General features: G+C 47.5%; 1 protein-coding gene across 1 annotated transcript; it reads left to right on the top strand.

The window, feature by feature from the left end:
* The first annotated feature begins 9504 nt into the window (after nt 1–9504).
* PCDH12 (protocadherin 12) lies at nt 9505–22487 on the top strand. The gene is made up of 4 exons (XM_008140990.3): nt 9505–12381; nt 15546–15643; nt 17659–17810; nt 22001–22487. Exons 1-4 carry the CDS (start codon nt 9505–9507, stop codon nt 22480–22482), a joined length of 3609 nt encoding a protein of 1202 aa, XP_008139212.2. The 3' UTR covers nt 22483–22487.
* Nucleotides 22488–23766: the final 1279 nt, after the last annotated feature.

Genomic DNA, 23766 nt, shown 5'->3' with positions numbered 1-23766 from the left:
ACGATAAAAGTATTCACTCAATGTTCATTTTGTAACAATAATAACTGTAGGAGACAGGCCTCTGTGTAGAATTGTTCTGCAGCATAATCAACTTTTAGAAAAGAAACAGCCTGTGGCCAGCGGGTTACTGAATTTCTCCAGGGCAAACAGGATGGGGGTGGAGGAGGAATGGAAAGGGTATGAGAACAAAAAACTGTGCCCATGACCAATAGCACATTTTCCAGGAAGATCCGCCTAGACCAGCGGTCGGCAAACCGCGGCTCGCGAGCCACATGCGGCTCTTTGGCCCCTTGAGTGTGGCTCTTCCACAAAATACCAGAAACTTCGCGGCCCATGTGCAGAAGCCGGTTTTCGGCTCTCAAAAGAAATTTCAATCATTGTACTGTTGGTATTTGGCTGTGTTGACTAATGAGTTTGCCGACCACAGGCCTAGGTCTTATTGTCTCCAATTGGGCTATTTAAAAAAATGAACTGAGGTCTTTTCTAATTGTCTCCACCTCCTTTTGTCTAGGCCAGTGGTCGGCAAACTCATTAGTCAACAGAGCCAAATATCAACAGTACAACGATTGAAATTTCTTTTGAGAGCCAAAAACTGACTTCTGCGCATGGGCCACGAAGTTTCAATCGCACTGTGCGCGCCCACACGTGGTATTTTGTAAAAGAGCCACACTCAAGGGGCCAAGGAGCCGCGGTTTTGCCATGCTTTATGTCTTCGAGTACAGTTACTTGAATTCGGATAGGTGAGAATTTCTCACAATAACTACTGAGCAATTAGGATGCTTCAAGCACTGTGCTAAGTGCTTTATGAACATTGTCTTCACTATAACCTTGCGATTTAGGTACTATTTGTTATTCCCACTTTATAAATGAGGAAACTGAAATTTAGGTTCAAGAATTTACCAAGGGGCGCATGATTATTCAGACACTGAGCAGGAATTAAAATTACATTTCCCCTACCTCATGCCATATATAAAAATTAACTCAAAAAGGATCAAAGACCTATAGGTGAGAGTTAAACTAAGTATAAAACTCTTAGAAGGAAATGTAGGAGTAAATCTTCATGAACTTGGATTAGGCAATAGTTTATTAGATATAACACCAAAGCACATGCAACAAAAGAAAAATAAGTTGGATTCACCAAAATTAAAAACTTTTATGCTAAAAGAAACATGCTCCACTATCAACAAAGTAAAAAGACAATCCACAGAAGAAAATAATTGCAAACCTTATATCTGATAAAGGTTTGCAATAATTGCAAACCTTATATCTAATATCCAGAATACATAAAGAACCTCTACCACTCAACAATAAAAAGACAAATCAATTTAAAAATAGGAAAAGGATATGAGTAGCAATTTCTCCAAAGAAGATATACAAATGGTCAGTAAGTACATGAAAAGATGCTTAACATCATTAATCACCAGGGAAATGCAAATCAAAACCACAATGAGAAATGACTTCTCATTCATTAGACTGGCTATAATACAAAGACAGGTAAAAAAAAAGTTTTGATGAGTATGTGGAGCAATTGGAACCCTCATCACTGCTGGTGGGAATGTAAGAATTTTGTAGCTGCTTTGGAAAATAGTCTGATAGTTCCCCAAAAAGTTAAATATAAGATATAATTAGACCCACACCTAGATATACACAAGAGAATTTAAAACATATGTTCCCACAAAAACCTGTACACAAATATATAATTTCATTTGTATATATTTATTTGTATACTAGAGGCTTGGTGCACAAATTCGTGCATGGGTGAGATCCCTCAGCCTGGCTGGCGATCAGGGCCAATCAGGGCCAGCCAGGGGGAGGGACCATGGGAGATTGGCCGGCTGCAGGAGGTTGGCTGTGGGAGTGCATTGATCACCTGGGGTCAGCTCCTGCATTGAGCGTCTGCCCCCTGGTGGTCAGTGCACATCATAGCGACCAGTTGTTCTGGTCGACTGGTCGTAATGGTTGCTTAGGCTTTTATGTATATATATATATATATATATATATATATATATACACATATATACATATATATATGTATGTATATATGTGTATATATATATATATATATATACACATTTGTATATATTTGTATCACAAATGTACACTATAACAGCAGTATTCACAATAGCCAAAAGGTAGAAACAACTCAAATGTTCATCAATGGATAAGTGGGTAAACAAAATGTACTATATCTATATGATGGAATATTACTCAGCTATAAAAAGTAACTAAGTACTGATACATGCTACATCCTGAATGAACCTTGAAAACATTATGCGAAGTGAAAGAAGTCAGATACTAATGACCACATAGTGTATGATTCAATTTACATATATGAAAAGTTCAGAATAGACAAGTCCTTACAGACAGTAGATTAGTTGGTTGCCAGGTGCTGAGGCAGGAGGACATGAGAAGTGACTGTAAATGGAGATGAAGGTTCTTTTTGAGGGTGAAAATACTGTGGAATTTGATAGTGGTGATGGTTGCACAACTTTGTGAATGTACTAGAAACCACTAGATTGTGTCCTTTTAAAGGGTGAATTTTATGTGAATTATATCTCAATAACTTAGGTACAGAGCACATTTAAGTGGGATGCTGAGATGTTGGTTTTTGCTTCTGGGACCTGCTCTTGGTCTAATGATGTGCTGTGGCCATCTTGAATTTTTAATAATTTTCAAAAAAGAGGCTCTACATTTTCATTTTGCACTGGGCTTCAGAGATGCGAGATGGTGGAGTTGAAGGCTAGGAGAGGATGGGGTGTGTGACCTTGGCCAGAGGTCAAGACCCAAGGCATTGAGTAGAGAAGCAGGAGGGAGTCACAGACTATGTCTGATATCTGCAGGTACTATGTTGGGGTCAGCAGGCCTCCATCAATGCCTGCACTTGTTCTCACCCATTGCTGGCATCCAATAGGTGTCCAGAGAATTTGCTGAGCTCATCCCACCTGCCCACTGGGGACAGCCTCCTTTTCAATGGCCATCACTCACAAGCACCCCTGAAACAAGCCTTGACATGGAGAGGGGCACCAGTGTGGAAGGGAAAGCCCTGCCCCAACTCTGGGAGAGCAATGGAGAGTGGTGAGCCCACCCCAGTACAGAAGTGTCACGGACTTCCTGCTAGTCTCCTGTTGTTGTGTATTTGCTCACCCTCTAGATTTTAAAAGTTTTACTATTATCACGTGAGAATCTGAAAAATTGGTTTTCTTAAAAAAAAAAAAAAGAATAATAAGAAGAAGCTACTACACTAAAAGAACAATTATAAATGACTATCAGAGTGCTACTCATGTCCCAGGTTCTGCTCTAAATGCTGCTCATTGTCTAAGCTAAACCTTCCAGCAGCCCTATAACATAGTTACCATCATCAACATCCCTATTTTAAAGCTAAGGAAACTGATCACAGAGAAATGAAGTGACTTGCCACTGGCACACAGATGGTAAATTACAGAGCCAAGCTTTGAACTGGGCAATTGGAGTCTAGAGCCCACATCATTAACCCCAAGGCTATGCTTAAATCAAGTTAATACTTTGCTCAAGGAAAGTGGTCAGAGAGGTTTATAAAGAGAAATAACGAGATCACCTCCTGACCAGCTTCCTGGTCAGTGCAGCTCAAACAGTACTTCAGGTCATCCCAGGGTTATATAAAAACAGACTCCTAAAAAGGCTTGAGGTGGCTGACAGGATGAAATGTTTTCTGTGCTTCTGAAGCAAGTAAAATTTGATTTACAGTAATAGGCACAGAATGATCATGTTTATACTTCCAACCTGGCATTTTATTATTATTCCCCTGAATAACAGTGAAAAGAGTTTTGTAACCCCAAGGTAACACGGCTCTGTAAGAAGGAAAGAGGGGTGAGATTTAGCAGCAGCTGCCATCATAAATCAGTGTGTGGTTGCTTCTCTCGGAGCTCCAGGCTCAACTCCTGGCTGTCATAAACTAATAAAGGGAAGCCCCATGAGAATTAATGTAATGACGGGAAGACTCATTTTCCTTCCTGTAAGACTTACCTTTCTGAAGCAAGGTGAGAATTAGGTTGGTTAGATTCTCTGTGAAGAAAGAAAACCAAACCAATGGTTTGGAGGAGGAAAAATGTGGGTCAACTTCAGCTACTTCCCTTGCCAAAAGAAATATAAAAAATTGGCCTTATAAATGCTGAATTCCACCAAATAAATGAGAGGCTGGATGACTGAATACATTAATGAATGAGTGTGATCCAGGCTTCCTCCAGGGTGGTTATTACAGTCTGAGAACAGTTCGATCCTGGATCACCCAGAAATGCTGAAAACATAACAAGGCCAATCAACACAGTCAGTCTCTGAATATTCATGCACAGATGATGCTCCCAGTCAATATGTTTGATCTTTGTGTTTACTCATAGATGTTCAAATTCACTGAGCAAACCAAAATTCCGAAACAAAACAAAACAAAAAGCAAGCCACACACAGAAAAACAGAAAAGAAACTTGTATCGAGACCTTATTATTTCTAGATAGGACTGCCAGATAAAAAATAGTTATATGAAAAAAATTCATTGTTTATCTGATCCAAATTTATTTATTTGTTTGTTTGTTTACTATTGATTTCAGAGAGAGGAAGGGAGAGGGGGAGAGAGATAGAAACTTCAATGATAATATTCAATGTCAACTGTAATTGAAAAAGAAAAACTTTTTTAAAATTAAAAAATAAAATCAAAGAATGCAAAATAAAAAAGAAACATCACTGATGATAAAATCATTGATTGGCTGCCTCCTGCATGCCTTCTACTGGGCTTCCTCCTGCAACCTGGGCATATGCCCTGACTGGGAATGGAACCATGACCTCCTGTTTCATGGGTCAATGCTCAACCATTGAGCCACACTGGCCGGACTATCTGATCCAATTTTACCTAGGCATCATGTATTTTTATTTGTTAAATCTGGCAACCCATTTCTGGGCTAATAACCCTATATAGAAGAGAGGGCTGAGGACAGTATCTGGGGACCATGCCCACCCCTGGGAGTCAGAAGCAAGGAAACCCAAAGGAGGAATCAGAGAAACAGACAGAATCTGGAGGAAGAACTAGGCGTGCACAGAGCTTTTGCTGAGCAGTGGTACAGGCCCAGGGGAGTGATGGGGACCAGGGGGATGCTCAATAAGAGAGGCCTAATGGCTGTAGAGTTTGGTCCTTACAAATTTGCTGGTGCTTCTAAGAAGTTCTAAATCAGTGGTTCTCCATGAGGTTGGGGTGGAGATGGGTGTGTGTTGGAATGACCTACTGCATATCAGACTTGAAATCTACATGCTGGAAATAGCCCACTTCCCCTCTGCAGGCTGGGGAGAGAGACATAATATATAAGTAACACTTAGCAACTCAGAATGTATGTGGTCCAGTTTGGGGGCTGTGTTGTGGTTACTAAGGCACAAAATAAATTATAGATCTTTTATTGCAAACCATAAAGGAGACCCCTAATTTATAACAATTCGTTTGAAGGTCCTTATCTTCAGTCCTTGCTGTTCTCTAGTGGGCCCTCCTCCATGATTTCCTTCAGCATTCCCCTTCTCCACCTACTTTTCCTTTCGTTAAGTAGATCAATTAGACCTCTATTTCCAACAAAAAGGTCCAACTTCCCCAACCCTGTCCCAAATCATCTGCAAAATGAAGCCTTTTTGAAGAGGGGAAAATGGAGCTGACAAGTTATAAAATTCTCTTTGGCAGGCTGGGAAAGGGAAAGGTATGCATTTTCTTGCTGTGTCCCTGGTATTTTGAAAAACTTTCCAAATGATTCTAGTATCTGGCTCCCTTTGTGTCTTAACCTGGACAGAAAGCCTTTTTATTTCTTGAAAAGTCCTATTTCTCGGCAAATTTCTCTCTGCAAATTGCATTCTTCTTTCTGCACTGGACCCAGAAAGAGATGCCACTGTGTGAGAGTGGACATCTGTCATCTGTGCCTACAAAGACCACAAAGTGCCATGCCACCAGCGGGTGACCCTGAACATCTACCTGAATCTCATGTAAAGATTCCTGGCTAGACTGCTCTAACTTCAACAAGATCTCGTTAAAAGAAAAAGAGGCAGGCCTTACGAGGTCCAGTCACGTCCCCAACTGGAACGAGCCTGAGGACGAAGCTCCCAGCGTCATCAAAGCTGCCTTGGTGGCTGTGATTATGGCAGCCGCTGAGCAGATTCACAAGGAGCCCGGGATGGGCAGCCAGCCCAGCAGGACATTAGTGGTGTGGGACATGAGCTGAGCCTTCCCGCTGACCTGTGAATCCCCCAAGGGGCAGAGTCCCACTCTACTGGTCTGGCTCCTCAAGGTTTCTTAGGACTCCAGGTATTTTGAAAAGATCCTCTGACCCTTGCCCTTCCCACTTCACCCTCCAACCCCTCTCCATGATGAACTTGTGTGAACAACCTCAAGTCTGGTGGTGAGCAAGGCCTCCAAGTACCAACCCCAATTCTACCCCTTTAAACAAAATTCAGACTTGTGGGAGGCTGTGCTCAGTTGTTTTAAACCTGTTTTCAAAACTCAGGGTAATGACCACAGGCCTCCAGGCAACTAGCCCTGACCAACTCCAGTGACAGCTCCATTCACCCCCTGCCATGTGGCTGCCAACGGTCAACTGACCCTAGTAGCCAGGAAGGAGGAGAGAGAATTCCTAAAGGGGACCTCATTCCCAGAGGAAATGGCCTTTAAAAAGGCCGGGGCCTCGTTTGCTGGCTTTGGATTCTTAAAGGGTTGTCTTAGCTTCATGCCCCCAATGTTAATAAAACAAACAAAAACAATAAAACTACCTGTGAAATCCAGATTCAAACTTTCTTGTGACCAGTGAGTCCATTTTTGGCACCCATGGTCTCAGTCAAGGCAACACGCACACATACACACACACAGAGCACATATATAACAATGTCAAGAACATAAATGTTAACACCTATGAAACAGTGAGTCATTCATTCCTCCTGTAGGCATTGGGTCACATTCTGTTTCCCACTGAGATAAATGATTGTCGTCTTGTGTGTTGTATGCAGCACAGGTCTGGAGTTGTGGCTATTTGTGAACACGGAGCACCCACCTTTCTGCCTCTGTGCCTTTTTCTCTGCCTTTGGCCACCAGATGGCATTCTGGAAACATTCTCAGCACCAGAGTTTCTGCACCAAGGCTTCCCTGCTTTTTACTCCCAACAGGCCTTTCTCCCTCCCTCTTCTCTATTCCCTTCCAATCCATTTTCCAGAGTGCAGCTGGAGGGGCTTTCTGCAGGGCAAATTTATGTGATCTCAGGCAACTTACCTAACCCTCTCCACGCAGGTTCTTCATCCCAATGGCATGGCTGTGAGGGTGGCATGAGACGATGTCAGCCATTGAAACACAGGGAGCCCTGGGAAATGACTTTCCAAGTGAAGGGAGAAATGCAAGACCAGGTTTTATGCATATGAGGCATAAAACCTGGTTTAAACACACACACACACACACACACACACACACACACACACACACACACAGTCTCCTGTATTGAGAGCTTTCTCTGTACCAGGCACGGTGCCAAGGCCGTATGTGCACCATCTCATTAAATCCTTACCACAAACTCATGAGATGGGTCACAGCCACACTCTACAGAGAAGGAAACTGAGGCCCAGAGAGGTTAAGTGACTTGTGAATGTCTCCAAGCGAGAGAGTGTTCTGTATGTCTCCAGAGCCATGCCCTAGGAAAGGCCCCTTGCTGTGGCTGACAGGCTTCAGTAAGATGGTTGGAAAATCTCCAGAAGTGGATATGGGGTGAAGGAGAGGGTGTGGGAAAGAAACGGAAGAAGGGAAGGGAGGGAGTGGAGGTGGGGCTTAACCTAGGGAGGTCCCTTAGCTACCCCTGTCCTAATGACCACAGGCCTCCAGGCCAAAGGCCCTATTGGAGCCACTTGTGTTACATCTCTGGTCTCAAGGACTCAGCTGCAAACACCCATCTAGGGAAAGCTGGCCCTTAAGCCCCACTACTTCAAATGCTTTATAAGCCGCTGGACTTGACCTCAAGGTAGGGTGTAAGCACGGGAGGGCTGGAAACAGCAAACTGAGAAGCAGCAAGCCACCTCAAAGGCCACCCAAACAAACTGCCCACTCACTTCCTTCCTGAGTCTTGCCTCTATGAGGAGGAGAATGGGAGGGAGGGCACACCTTAGTCCTGAGGGGGTAGCAAGGGAGTTCTCATTCAGGGGACTCTGCCATAAACAGCGGGGAGAGAATCGGAGGGAGGGGAGTAGGGAGGAAGGTATGGGAGAGGGAAAAGTCTAAAACCTCCAAGACACAGGAGCTGGAGGCTAGGGGATTCCCCAAACAGGGGCTCAGACGGGACCAGATGCAGAGAACAATGGGCTTCTAGGCTGGGAAACAGGAAGGGAAGGAGGTAGGAGGCCACATGGCCAGGCCAGGGAGATCCTGGTACTTCAGGAGCCAAGGCCATGAGTACTCCTATGGGTCCCTGTGGGCAGGGACTGCCCCAAGGCCAGTGCCAGAGTCAGCCACAGGTGGGAGGAGCTGTGCAGATCATAACACCCTCCACTAACAATGACGTCATTACCTGTGCATTCCGGCCAAGCCTAGGCCCTGCATGCATTATTTCATTTCATCCTCACAATTTCCTGCTGCAGGCCTACTATTCTTATTCCCATTCACACTCTTAAAAGAGAGTGGTGGAAACCCAGCCAGGCCCAGTGACTTGTTCCACAGGACCCAGCTGGTAAGCTGCAGAGTCAGAATTTGAACCCAGGCAGTTTTTTACTCTAATGGCCACTCTCATAATCACAGCTGTTTCTCATGCGACAAAAACGGGTGATCAGGACAGAGTCAAGATCAAAGACAGATGAGTGTAGGAAAAAGATAAGAATGGGAAAGGGATACTTGGGAGACGCTGGACACAAAGAGACAAGGAAGGGAAGAGACAGGGATCATAATGTTGCCCAGGAGGGGCCTCAGGCCCTGGGCGGCAGGCAGGGGCTCCGTTTCCCTCAGCCGTCACCTCGCTGCAGGGACAGCACCTTCCCATCTGGCTGGTCCCCGGAGTCCCTGCCGCATCCTCCTCAGCAGCAAGCCACGGGGCTTCACAGGAAGCGTGCTCTCTTTCTCTAATTGGCATTGAAACTCACAGCCCTCCCTTTTCCTGTAGGTGGGGTTTCCATAGGAAAAAGCTGCTTCTCCGTTTCCCCAGCATAGCAACTGTTTGGAAGTTAGATCCCCACATCCTGCTCTACTGGGTCAAGTCCCTCTTTGGCCCAGCTCTTGCCCATCGTTGGCTCTACTGGACCAACGGGTACTGCTGGCAATCTTACTCCATCGGGGCAGTAACCTCCAGGATCTCTTCAGATGAAAATGGCCTCGCCTGGGAATCCTGCTCGTTCTGTCATCATGTAATTATGGGACAAGGCTGTGTCAGCAGGTCTGGGGGCAGGAGAACGGGGCTAATCAAGCCCCCCCAGAAACACTGGAGGACTTCCCAGCCTTTGAAGAACTCCAGCAGCTTCTGCGTCTAACCCATCCTGGCGGTAAGCATGATGCAACTTCTGCGACTTTTGCTGGGGCTTTTGGGGCCAGGTGGCTACTTGTTCCTTTCAGGGGCTGGTCAGGAGGTGGCCACTCTCACTGTGAAATACCAAGTGTCAGAGGAAGTGCCGTCTGGCACGGTGATAGGGAAGCTGTCCCAGGAACTGGGCTGGGAGGAGAGGCGTAGGCAAGCGGGCACCGCTTTCCAGGTCTTGCAGCTGCCTCAGGAGCTCCCCATCCAGGTGGACCCTGCAGACGGCCTGCTCCGCACAGTGAGGCGGCTGGACCGAGAGCAGCTTTGCCGGCAGCGGGACCCCTGCCTGGTTGCCTTTGACGTGTTTGCCACAGGGGATTTGGCTCTGATCCACGTGGAGATCCAGGTGCTGGATATCAATGATCACCAGCCACAGTTTCCCAAAGGCAAGCAGGAGCTGGAAATCTCTGAGAGTGCCTCTCTGAGCACCCGGATCCCCCTGGACAGAGCTTTGGACCCAGACACTGGCCCCAACACCCTGCACTCCTATTCCCTGTCACCCAGTGAGCACTTTGCCCTGGATGTCATCGTGGGGCCCGATGAGACCAAACACGCGGAACTCGTGGTGGTGAAGGAGCTGGACCGGGAAATCCACTCGTTTTTTGATCTGGTGTTAACTGCCTATGACAGTGGGGACCCCCCCAAGTCAGGCACCAGCTTGATCAAAGTCAACGTCCTGGACTCCAATGACAACAGCCCGGTGTTTGCCGAGAGCTCACTGGCACTAGAAATCCACGAAGATGCTGCCCCTGGTACTCTCCTCATAAACTTGACTGCCACAGACCCTGACCAAGGCCCCAACGGGGAGGTGGAGTTCTTCTTCAGTAAGCATGTGCCTCCAGAGGTGCTGGACACCTTCAGCATCGACGCCAAAACCGGCCAGGTGATTCTGCGTCAACCCCTGGACTATGAGAAGAATCCTGCCTATGAGGTGGATGTCCAGGCCAGGGACCTGGGTCCCAATCCCATCCCAGCCCATTGCAAAGTCCTCATCAAGGTTCTGGATGTCAATGACAATGCCCCGAGCATCCACATCACATGGGCCTCCCAGCCGTTGCTAGTGTCAGAAGCTCTTCCCAAGGACAGTTTCATTGCTCTCATCACGGCGAACGACTTGGACTCAGGAAACAATGGTCTGGTCCACTGCTGGCTGAGCCAAGAACTGGGCCACTTCAGGCTGAAAAGGACCAATGGCAACACATACATGCTGCTAACCAACGCCACGCTGGACAGAGAACAGTGGCCCGAATACAGCCTCACTCTGCTGGCCCAAGACCAAGGACCCCAGCCCTTATCTGCCGAGAAACAGCTCAGCATTCAGATCGGTGATGTCAATGACAATGCACCTGTGTTTGAGAAGAGCAGGTATGAGGTCTCCATTAGGGAAAACAACCTACCCTCTCTTCACCTCATTACCATCAAAGCTCGTGATGCAGACTCGGGCATTAATGGACAAATCTCATACCGCATCCAGGACTCCCCAGTTTCTCACTTGGTAGCCATTGATTCGGGCACAGGAGAGGTCATTGCTCAGAGGTCACTGGACTATGAACAGATGGCCGGCTTTGAGTTCCATGTGATCGCAGAGGACAGGGGACAGCCCCAGCTCTCATCCAGCATCTCTGTGTGGGTCAGCCTCCTGGATGCCAATGATAATGCCCCAGAGGTGATTCATCCCCTACTCAGTGATGGAAAAGCCAGCCTCTCGGTGCTTGTAAATGCCTCCACAGGCCACCTTCTGGTGCCCATTGATACTCCCAATGCCTTGGGTCCAGCGGGCGCTGACATGGCACCACTGGACACCCACAGCTCCCAGCCATTCCTTTTGGCGACCATTGTAGCGAGAGATGCAGACTCAGGGGCAAATGGAGAGGTCTTCTACAGCATTCGGAGTGGGAATGAAGCCCGCCTCTTTGTCCTCAGCCCCCACCTGGGGCAGCTGTTCATCAACATCACCAATGCCAGCAGCCTCATTGGGAGGGAGTGGGAGCTGGAGATAGTGGTGGAAGACTGTGGCAGCCCCTCCTTGCAGACCCAAGCCCTGCTGAGGATCTTGTTCGTCACCAGTGTGGACCACCTGAAGGACTCAGCCCGTGATCCTGGGGCCCTGAGCACATCTGTGCTGATGGTGATTTGCCTGGTCGTCCTGCTGGCCATCTTTGGGTTGATTTTGGCTCTGATCATGTCCATATGCCGGACAGAGAAGAGGGACAACAGGGCCTATAACTGTAGGGAGGCTGAATCCAGCTACCGCAACCAGCCCAAGAGACCCCAGAAACACATTCAGAAGGCAGACATCCACCTCGTGCCTGTGCTCAGAGGCCAGGTGGACGAGCCTGGTGAAGTGGGGCAACCCCCCAAGGACGTGAGCAAGGAAGCGATGATGGAAGCAGGCTGGGACCCCCGCCTGCAGGCCCCCTTTCACCTCACACCCACCCTGTACAGGACCCTTCGTAACCAAGGCAACCAGGGAGCCTTGGCTGAGAGCCGAGAGGTGCTGCAGGACACAGTCAACCTCCTTTTCAACCATCCCAGGCAGAGGAACGCTTCCCGGGAGAACCTGAACCTTCCTGAGCCCCAGCCTGCACTGGGCCAGCCCCGCTCGAGGCCCCTGAAGGTGACAGGCAGCCCCACAGGGAGGCCTCCTGGAGACCAGGGCAGCGAGGAAGCCCTGTTGAGCTCACCAGCCTCCTCTGCAACCCTAAGGCGGCGGAATCTCAATGGCAAAGTGGCCCCTGAGAAAGAGTCAGGCCCCCGTCAGATCCTGCGGAGCCTGGTCCGGCTGTCCGTGGCTGCCTTCGCGGAGCGGAACCCTATAGAGGAGCTCACTGTGGACTCACCTCCTGTTCAGGTACAGCTCTCTCTCTCTGGTCACCCCTGGATCACTACTAACAGCATCAGACCCCACCATTACCCTCACAATCCTCATCTTCATTCCTTAGGCTGACTGGGCACTTCATGATGTACTGAGTGCAGTGGTTCAGGGCATAGCTCTGGGGTCTAAAGAATTTAGCTGTGTGATTCTAGACAAATTACTTCCTGTCTCTGAGCCTTAGTTGTCCTATCTGTAAAATAGGAATGACTGTAAGAGCATCTACTTCACAGAGTTGTCCTGAGGATTTAATCAGTTATTTCCTATACAGCACTTGCTCAGGGAGCCTGGCACAAGTAGACACACAGTGAAGTAGGGATCAAGAATAAAAGCTTTGGAGCAAGGTTGCCTGGGTTCAAGTCCTGGCTCCATCTCTTTCTAGCTGTGAACCACAGGGAAGTTACTCAGCTTCTCTTTTGAAGATGTCCATGTTAATAGCACCCATATCCTGTTTGCTTAAAGATAAAATGAGGGCACTCTAGTGTCCGGCATGAAGATAGCACTCAGCAAATGATTACAATGACTTCTGCAAAGCTCTTTCCATCTCCACCGGGGCAACCTCCCTGTGAAGCAGGCTGGCATGGGCATCATGGCTCCCAGGCGCAGGGGCTGCATATCACTTGTTTGAGACCCCAGAGCTTGCCCACTGCGTCTGCAGGATGGAACAGTGAACGCAACCTTGGAACTTGGGAGTTAGGCAGATCTGGGCTCCAATTTCAGCATAGCCACATAGCAACTGGGCAGCACTGGGCAAGGCCTTTAATATCCGAGCCTCATTTTCCTCATCTATAAAGTGGGGACTATGATGCCATACTAACCCTGTGTCTTCCTCCCAGGGGTCTGAGTATTAAGTGGGATGATAAATGGCAAAGTGTCTAGAGACCTGGGATTTCTTAGACACGAATGGGAAGCGTTTTCAGAGATGGTGCCTGATACCACACTCATATCTGCTTCTCTGCACCCCAGATAGTTTTCCCCGTGCCAGGCTACTTATCAAAGCACACTTCTGTTTGGCCAGGCCATCATCTGAGGCTTCCTGTGGAGCAAGGACACAGCTTCCTTCTCCCCCTCCCGCCGCCCCCGCTTGCCCCCTTCAGGAAGCCACCTGGAGAGGGCCCAGCTGCTTTCTTAGGAGTCCTGCCCTGAGCTCTATGTAGCCCCAGAGGTTACCCAGAGCCATCCATCCATCCATCCATACATCCATCCATCCATCCAATCCTTACTGAATGAGCTTTTTGTGCCAAAAACTGGTTGATAGTAAATAGAGACAGCAGAGAGCGGGCACTGTGGTTGGCTCCACTGGGGTGATGGAAAGAAGGGTGCCCATCTGGGATCCAACTGAGGGTAAGAGGCAGCTTGCCTAACGCTGCCTTTCCAGCAGCACAGTGCCACAGTGGAGTCAGATCAAGTTCAAATTCCAGACTATCACTAATTGCTGTGTAGCCCCTTGTGAGCCTCAGGTTTCACACCTGCAAAATGGGTGTTATGGTATCTCTTCCCTTGAGTTATTGTAAGAATTAAATGAAATTATATATAACTTGACAGTTATTAAGGGCTTATCATAAGATCTATTAAGAAGTGATTTATATACTTTTACACATTTAATCCTATAACCACAACCACTGTATGACCTGGATCTCATTATTATTCCCTTTTTTACTGCTAAGGAAACTGAGGCTTAGAATGCTCATAGGTGGGAACCTGAGTCCAACTAACTCCAGAGTCCAGGCTCTAACTGTGAAGTGACCTCAATGACAGTGCTCAGCTCAGGGTATGGCACTTGGGGAAGTGTCCCTGAAGTATAGGCTATCATTCGGAGAAAAGGGTGGCATATGCCTTAGGAGATGGGATCTGCCCTGAGGCAGGCAATGGGACGCTGACCCTCCTAAGTCACGTGGAAACCCCAGACCTGGCCACCTTCCCTTCCAACTCTCCTCTGAGAGTGGCACTTTCTGTCTTGAACTGCTCAGGGAGGAATGGGGGTGGGCTCAGGAGGCAGAGGCCGTGTTTCTAGGAGGCACAACCCAAACTCCTTGCATTCGTGGAGCATTTTAAACTTTCAAGCCATCTAATCCCGACAACCCATGAAAAGTCTGGGTGGGTATTTCTAGCTCCACCTTAGAGGTGGAAGGTCTGAGTAGGTCTAAAAACCTTCTTGACATTACACAAGCTAGAAATGACCTTGAACTGGGACTCAGCCTGCCAAGACTTGGTCTGTTGCCTTCTCCCTTGTGAGGCCCTGCAGGGTCTGGCCCTGGCATCCTTCCCAACTTCTGCCCCACTCTCCAACCATCTTTCAGTGTTCAGTGCCTTCTGTCTGGAATACCCTTCACCCTTGGCCCAGACCCTCACCCTATCTCCACTTGCCAAACTCCTATGGAGCCTTCAGGTCTCAGCAGAGGTGCCTAGCTTGTAGTATGAACTCAATAATTTGTAGAATTAAGTATTCTAACTCCTCCCATTTCACCCCACAACTTCTTATTTGCTCCAAGATGGGCGAGGGGCCCTCCTCTGCTCCCACAGACCCCATCCTTTCTCAACCCAATGCAACCCCCTGTAGTAACTGCTGTGTCGGGTCTTCCCTGACAGACTATGAGCTCCCTCAGGGCAGGCATTGGCACAAACAAGCTTACTAAATACCTGTTGAATGAATGAGAGCATGAATCAATGAATGATTAAATGGCACCATTTTTGCTTTCTCTACAACATAGTCTTATATCTGGCCTACAAAAATTGGCTGAGTCCTTGAATACTGCTGAAGGCAGGAAATAACTGTTTAAGATAATCCTGATCAAAGTAATAATGAATTTATGGTCAGGAAATGCCTTTTTCACCCCTAGCCCTGACAATTCCAACAGGAGCAGGTCACTTGGGGAGATGAGAGGGGACTCGCCCAGATGGTCCCTATTCTCTCCCTCAGGCACCCAGGTCCTGGGGTGACAAAGGCAAAATAGGGAACCTGCCTGTACAGGTCCCTGCCTCTCTCACTGTTCACCACCCACCATCCCCCATCTGATCACACAATCATCTGAAACGGGAGGAAAGACTATAAAAAGAAAGCGCCAGCATTGAGGGAAACATCCGGCGAGGAAGTGTGCTGGGTCGGAATTGTGTGGAGTCAACAGATTTTTCCTGTCTTGTAGCAAATCTCCCAGCTGCTGTCCTTGCTGCATCAAGGCCAATTCCAGCCCAAACCAAACCACCGGGGAAATAAATACTCAGCCAAGCCCTGCGGAGGCAGGTAAGCGCACGTAGCCCCCACAGGCTTCCCCAGCCCCCCTCACCCCTGCAGTCTCTGTGATGGTAACGAAGGGTGATCACATCCCAGACCTGCTCCCCTGGGACAGTGTCTCGGACAGCATCCGTCCCCCTACCCCAGGCCGCTTGGTCCTGGAGCCACTGTATTTATAGTATTTACAGGACAGGGTCACTAGGGAAATGACTTCATCCTGAGGCTCTGGTTATCTGTCCTCTGATTGCAGAGGTGCTGGGCTATGGAATTCCAATCTGTAACTTTCAGCTTTTTTTCTCTTGACCCTTAAACATAATATGAAGGCCCCTGGCTAAGGACATGGATATGTGGGTGTGTTCCTTTAGGCTGTCCTAGAATTAAAGAGACCTCAAGAGGACATCTAATCTAACTCCTTGTTACAGATGGAGACATTGAGGCTCTAACTAGTTGGATTCAACCCAGTTATGTAAACTTGAGCAAGTCAAATAAATCTCCAAGGCCTAGTTTCTCATCTTTAAACTGAAGGTCACCACACTTCCTTGTAGTGATGGGGTAAGGATTTAATGATCAAACGTATTCTAAGCCCATAGCCCAGTGCTGGGCACATAGTGGGTCCACAAGCAATGATTAAGTCCTTTCCTCTGAAAGTGACTTTGTTCAAGGTCATATAGCCAGTTAGCCAGTGAGTGGCAAAGCTGGGACCAGTTCTCAAGGTCATATAGCCAGTGAGTGACACCTGACTCCTGGTTCAGTGCTCTTGCTGGGACAACTTGTAGCTTCTTCTTCTTCTTCTTCTTTTTTTTTTTTTTTGTCAAAGATAGTGAAAGGTAGTGTAGGGCAGCGGTGAGTACTCCAGAGTCATAGCAGTCTAAATTTGAATTCTCACTTTATCATTTAATCCATGGGAAGCTTGTGCAAGCTGCATCATTTTCACAAGTCTTGGCTTTCTCATTTGTAAACTGAGAATGATAACAAGAGAACCCCTTACAGATGTGAAAGGTTTAATGAAAAGGTGCATATACCCTGCAAAGCTTAAGGCATGACTCAGAGTAATTTCTCAGTAACATGAGTTGTTGTCATTGTTACTTGCAAACTTGCCACCTCCCTGCTGATCTCTCCATGCAGTAGAAATAGCCACTGGAAAAAAGAAAAGGAAAGGAAAGGAAAGAAAAAAGACCCCGCTCTCCCCCAGCCTTAAAGCCCCTCAGGGAGCCTTCCACCTGCTGGATGATGAGGGGCCAGGCCTGTTCCCACCATGCCAGGAAGTCTGAGGAACTGGCCTCCCCCAGGTGATAAGAAGGGTCTATGCAGGGAGAAGCCTGGGAGGAGGCAGTAGGAGGGTGAAATGGGATAGATTCTGAATAGCTTTTGGATGCCTTGCTTTAGCTGCATCCTCTCTGGACATGCTCTTCTGGTCTAGAATTTGGCCTCAAATAGGGAGGAAGGAAGATTCAATCACTCAATCCATAAAGTATTAAGTACCTACTATGCACTGGGCCCTGCTCTGAGCACAGATAAAAATCCCTGCCCTCACTGGAGCTCATACTTTGATGGAAGGATGAATGGGTGAATGGATGGGTGGTTGGGTGGGTGGATGAATGGATGAATGGATGGTAGATGACTGCATTGATTCAACAGAAGTTACTAAACTCCTACTCTGTGCCAGGCAATGTGAAGGAATGGGAGGGACAATAGTGAGTAATCACATCTACATAGTCATAGTCACTTGTGTTTGCTGAATGCTTACAATGTGCCAGGCACAGTGTTAAGCTCTTTACATAAAACCTTTCATTTTATAACATCTCACCATGCCCCATGAAGTGGATGTTACAGACTCGGAGTAGGCAGGAGGGATGGGATCAAGTAACTCAGGTCGGTCTGACTCTGAAGGCTGGACTATGTGTATCCAGGTCCCGATGTGGATGAATGAATGCTGGCATGCATAGAAGAATGTGCACGAGCTAGAATGAATGAACCTAGGTGTGAACTTTCTCACTTGTGGGCTGGGTTGGTTTCCTTTGCAGGAGTGTAATCCCAGACACAGATGGCCCAGGTGCCAGGGCTGGTGGCCAGGCAGAACCAGACCACGAAGAAGGACCCTTGGACCTTGAAGAGGACCTCTGTGTGAAGCAGCTGCTAGAAGAAGAGCTGTCAAGCCTGCTGGATCCCCACAAAGGTAGGGACTCCCCAGGGTGACCCAACCCTCTTTCTACCCCACACACAGTCTGCTTACATGCTGAGGCTTCAGAGTTCTGCTCCAATCCACTGCAGGGAAACTCAGCCCTTCTGTTTCTGGGGAGGAACATCAGCAACATTTTACTTCTCCTGGAGCTTCAGAAGGCCTTCGTTTGTTTAAAGATCAGATTCTACTCTGATTATTTATTTTACAAATCATCGTAAGAATAGTGAACGATTACTGAGTTCTTGGTGTGCCAGGTACAGGAAACATGTTATACACATTATCTCATTTAAGCTTCCAAACAGTCCTTGGAGGTAGGTATTATGAGCTCCAGTTTAGAGATAATACTCTGATGAGCAAACGGAGGCTCAGAGAGGTAACAGCTTGCCCAGTCACCTGGCTCATTAGCGATTGAAGGGGAGTCAACCTGGGCCTGCCTTCCACCAAGAGACCTCCCCTTACCTCCTAAACCACTTCTTAGAATTTCTTTGGTGTGTTTAAATATCCTTTTACCCTGAGTACTGAAGCACCTCTTTAATGTGCTAACATTTCTTACTGAAACAGAAATATTTTTTTTTTCTGGAGAAACAATTAGTTTTGAAAATAGATACAAAAGGTGAATTTTAATTAAAGAGTCTGCTAGCTGCCCCCTCTGCTGTGGACAGCCGTCAGCCTCCGTTAGGTAACACCTACAGATCCAACTGTCCCTAAGCTGTGGTTTTGTTTCTGTAGTAACAGTCTGCTTCTCATCTGGACATCCCCTGTGTGCTCCCTCCGGCAGCAAACATGCTGAAGGCATGGCAAGCACCTCCTTTTCCTTGGTTAACAAAAATAAGGCTAACATTTATTGAGTGCTTTCTATGTGCCAGACCCTGTTCTAAGTGCCTCATGAGAAACTCTTACGAGATACGGACTATTCATTATCCCCAGTTCAAAAAGGAAAAATCTGAGGGGCAGGGAGGGGATGTTAAATAATGTTCTCAAGGTTGTGCAGCCAATGGTTATTAATACCAGTGTGGCTCTAAATTAAAATTAAGTAAAATGAAATCTAATTAAAATTAAGTACATGTAAAATGAAAAATTCAGTTCCTCAGTCATACCAGCCACATTTCAAGTGCTCAATAGCCACATATGGTTAATGGATATTGCTTTGGACAGCACATGTATAGAAAGTTTTATAGGACTGTGAAGTCCAGTATAGCAGCCACTAGCCACATGTGAAAATATCTAGTCTGAACTGAGATGGGATATAAATAAAAAATGCACTCCAGATTTTGAACACTTAGTATAAAAAATAATTTATATCCCATTATTAAAAATATTGATAGTGAAAAAATACTGGTGATATGATAAAATGATAGTAATTATAAAATATTTATGAATTTCACTTTTTCTTTTTACTTTTTAAAATGTGGCAAATAGAAAATGTGAAATGACCTCTGTAGCTCACAGTCGATCCCTATTGGGCAGCTTGGGACTGGAACCTGTGGGCTCAGTTCCCACGTGGTCCTGCTTTCCCACAGCACAGAGGGCGAGCACAGGAGGGATGAAGAGGGCAGCAGGGATAAAAAAGCCTGAGCTACTCATCTGAATGCTCACAGCAACCTAACAAGATGAGTACTGCCATTTCACCACTTTAGAAGAGAAAAAGGAGGCTCAGAGAGGTTAAGCAATTTCCCCAAGGTCACACTGCTCATAAGCAGCAAAGCAGTGAAATCAAACCCAGGTCGGCCCAGCACCCACCTGCCACAGAGTGAATTCACCATCGCTTTTCAGCCATTCGCATCCACCCCAGTGATTTTTCTCATTCCAAGCTTCATTCCTTCGGAAGCTCTCTGACCCTGGTACAAGGAAAGGCCTAATTCTGTAACGCCGAGAGTTCCAACCTTATTACTCCAGAGTCTCAGGGAACTAAGGTTTACATTTCCCAAATGCTCAGGGTTAATATTTGTTCATTCAATCATTCAGTGAATGTTCTCTAAGTCCCAGGCGTGGGCTGGACCAGTTGGGAAGTGGCCTGACCCTGCCTCACAGGCTGCACAGTCCCACGCTCACACGGTGAGATGGAGACTCATTTATATCAATATAAAAAACAATTAGTTGTATTTTGAAATAACTTTTCCAAATTACACAAGCAATATTTAGTTAATGTAGAAAAATGTAGATAAAAAGAAAATAAATCACTTCTGCCCAGGGTAATTTCAGTTAACACTTTGACAAATCTCCTTTCAGGCTTTTATGCTATGCACAGATTTTATTTATTTATTACCGTACTTTTAATTTTTTTCCCTTTTGTTGATTTATTGGGGTAACTGGTTAATAAAATTATATAGGTTGTAGGTGTACAATTCGATAACACATCATCTGTATATTGCATTGTGTTCACAACCCCAAGTCAAGTCTCCTTCCATCACCATTTATCCCCCCTATACCCTCACTTAACCTCCCTCACCCCCTTTCCCTCTGCTAATCACCATACTGTTGTCTGTGTCTATGAGTTGCTATTGTTTTCTTAATCCCTTCACCTTTTCCAACCCCACTCCTCTCTGAGAACTGTCAGTCTGTTCTCTGTCTCCACTTTTTTTGTTAGTTTATTTTGTTCATTAGATTCCACATATAAGTGAAATCATATGGTACTTGTCTGTCTCTGACTGGCTTATTTCACTTAGCATAATACTCTTCAGGTCCATCCATGCTGTCACAAATGGACAAGATTTCCTTTTTTTTTTTTTTTTTACAGCTGAGTAGTATTCTTTTTTTGTAAATGTACCACAGCTTTTTTTTTTTTTAATATATATTTTATTGACTTTTTACAGATAGGAAGAGAGAGGGATAGAGAGTTAGAAACATCAATCAGCTGCCTCCTGCACACCCCCTACTGGGGATGTGCCTGCAACCAAGGTACATGCCCTTGACCGGAATCGAACCCGGGACCTTTCAGTCCGCAGGCCGATGCTCTATCCACTGAGCCAAACCGGTTTTGGCAAGTACCACAGCTTTTTTATCCACTCCTCTATTTATTGATGGGCACTTGGGCCGCTTCCAAATCTTGGCCATTGAAAATAATGTTTCAATGAACAAAGGGATGCATGTAATTGTTTGAATTAGTGTTTTGAGTTTCTTTAGATATATTCACAGAAGTGGAATCACTGGGTCATAAGGCAGTCCCATTTTTAATTTTTTAAGGTCATGCCCATACTGCTTTCCAAAGTGGCTGCTCCAATTCCACCAACAATATGCACAAATTTTAAAGCAGCTCACTTTAGGCAAACACTAAATACATGTTAAAATAGATGTTGTGCCTCCAGTTTCTTTAACTACATTTCTTAAAGACATTCTTTCCTCTGCTTGGCCGCTACCATCAGGCCTGGGACTAGTTTTTGAGATAGGAAAAGAAGTGTGATGGTCGCATTGGGTTCCAGGAGACAGTTTCTCACTGCCACATCCCTTTCCTGGGACAGCCCTTAGAGAGCCAGCCCCTCCCCAGCCTGCCTCTCAGCAGAGGCCACAGATGGGCCCCGGGAGCATCCAGGGGAGGAAGGGCCAGCTCTTCAGAGTGGATAGCGGTGCAGTCCCAGGGGGCTTCAGAGTCATCAGCCCCAGGGTCAAATCTGGATTTAGTTGCCTAGTACATATGTGTCTTAACTTCTTAGAACTTTATAGTTTTCTCATCTATAAAATGGGATAATTCTCCGGACTTCAAAGGTTGTGTGGAGGTTAAATGAGATAATGATGTAAATTGCTTGGCACAGAAGTACTTAGTAAGTGGTCACTATTACACGTACAAACAGAAGGCAGCCCCAAGGCAGGAACTCCAGCCTTGGCTAAGAAAAGGGATTTCCCCCCATTCAAGGCGCGCCTGGCTGTAAGGAGTGGGTGAAAAACACCTAGACCTGAAACACCCCATCCACCCAGACATCATTTAAAAACAGGCCAATTTTAATTGTAGGCTTCCTCCTGCCTCCTCCTCTCTCAGCTCATGGGCAACGTCAGTCAGCGGCCTTCCTGCCCAGTGAGCTTCCCTGTCAGGGCCTCTTCCTTCCTGCCCCCCTCTGGCTACCCCGTCTGTCCTCTGCCATTTCCCTTCCCTCCTTTGTTCAGTGCCCTTGCCCTGCCCACGCCCCACCCTCACCCGCTCTGCCCTTCCGTGGGCTTGGCCCTCACTATGTCCTCTCCTCCCCCCGCAGGCCTGGCCCTGGACCGACTAAGTGCCCCAGACCCGGCCTGGATGGCCAGGCTCTCTTTGCCCCTTGCCACCAACTACCGTGACAACGTGTTCTCCCCGGACACTGCGGCCTTGGAGGAGCCGAGGACCTTCCAGACATTCGGCAAGGGGTCGGGGCCAGAGCTGAGCCCGACAGGCACACGGCTGGCCAGCACCTTCCTCTCGGAGATGAGCTCGCTGTTGGAGATGCTGCTGGAGCCGCGGGCCAGCGTGCCCGTGGAGGCTGCCTCCGAGGTGCTGCGGCGGCTCTCGGTCTGCGGGAGGACCCTCAGTCTAGACCTGGCCACCAGCGGGGCCTCAGGCACGGACGTCCAGGGGGACCCAGGTGGAAAGAAGGGGACCAAAGGCAGGACCAGGACCACCAGCAGCAGCAGCAGCAGCAGCAGGGGCCTGTGGATCCAGGAACCAGGGGCCCTGGGAGATGTTAGGGAGTCCCGGCCCTGAGGGCCCTCGGACATGTTCTGGTTTCTAATATTGTTGAACTCACTGAGCAGAAGTGGCTTGAGAACTTTAGGGTGACTGATGTTGCCCCACAGAGGGGACAGGGGCCCAAGGACTAACAGCTGGCTGACCAAAGCAGCCCCTTGTGAGGAGCTAGCTCCGCCTCTGGATTTCCTGGAGGGTGGAGACAGTGAGTGGCTGAGATAAGTGTTTGCTGGCAAAACACAGGTAGAGCGCAGAGGGCTGGTCCTCCGGCAGAACAGATGCCGCGGAGTGTCTGTCACGAGCAGGAAAGAATAGCCTTGTTGCATACTGGAGAGTGGGGGGCTGGATCCTGGGGTTCCAGGCAAAGCTCTCTGACCTTCTAATAAAGGAAAAGCAGTGGCTTGTTCTCCTGTTTACACCCCTCAGGAGGGACGAATAACAGAGTGATAGTTCTTTGTCCAGTCCCTGTCACGTGGGTCAGGCTGGGCCTGGACAGGAAGGGGCACGTTGGTGCGCAGTGTTAGGTACGCAACAAAGGACATGTGTACTCTTGACCCCACTCCTCTAGTGCTGCATTATCAAATAATCCGCTTCTCAGCTGGAAAATTAGGGCTAATAAAAATCGTGACTAATTAGGGCTAATAAAAAGCGTGACTATTTATAGAGCATTTACATGAGCCAGGCACCAGGCTTACAATAGAATTTAATTAATAATTTCTCGACAACCCTGAGAGGGAGGTGTTCTTATCCCCATCTCACAGACAAGGATATGAGCTGTGGAGAGGCTGAGTGTCTTCCCCAAGATCAAGCAGAGAGCAGAGGCAATGCTAGGACTCGGAACCACGTTTGTCCAACACCAAAACCCATGCCCTTGACCTTGACACCAGACTGCCAGCCAAGGAAAGGAACGGAAAAGCCCCCAGAGGTGAGCTATAGTCAGTAGCGGACTTGCCTGAGCTCCCCTCCAGAAACATGGCTGAAGAGTATTTCCAAAGCTGCGCAGGCCCGCGCGTCTAACATCCAAGCCCAGCGTGAAGGGGATTGATCTGACCTGACGCAGGCCTGGGGCTCTGCAGAATCCTGTCCTTTCCCAGGGAGCAGCCCTTCAGGTACAGACATCATCTTCCCAGAAACCACTGCTCGTAGGGAAATCTTTGTCACAGCAGGTCTGGGCCTGTGAATTCAGGTGCGGGAGGAGAGTGTGTGAACCAGCTCCATGAAATCGACAGTGACAGCAGCAAACCTTCCAGGGGAGGAGGGAGTGAAGAAACAGCAAATACCTTCCCAAGGCTCAGCCTTACC

This window comes from Eptesicus fuscus, chromosome 6 (assembly GCF_027574615.1).
Source record: "Eptesicus fuscus isolate TK198812 chromosome 6, DD_ASM_mEF_20220401, whole genome shotgun sequence".
Taxonomy (NCBI): Eukaryota; Metazoa; Chordata; class Mammalia; order Chiroptera; family Vespertilionidae; genus Eptesicus; species Eptesicus fuscus.
Note: the sequence above shows the minus strand (reverse complement) of the source record. Positions and strands in the feature narration are given on the sequence as shown.

Excerpts from the sequence above, each read along its gene's own strand:
- PCDH12 (XM_008140990.3), top strand. The coding sequence starts at position 9,505 with ATGATGCAACTTCTGCGACTTTTGCTGGGGCTTTTGGGGCCAGGTGGC. Across the intron at positions 12,382-15,545 it reads TGGACTCACCTCCTGTTCAG|CAAATCTCCCAGCTGCTGTC; the intron begins GTACAGCTCTCT and ends CCTGTCTTGTAG. Across the intron at positions 17,811-22,000 it reads CCTGCTGGATCCCCACAAAG|GCCTGGCCCTGGACCGACTA; the intron begins GTAGGGACTCCC and ends CTCCCCCCGCAG.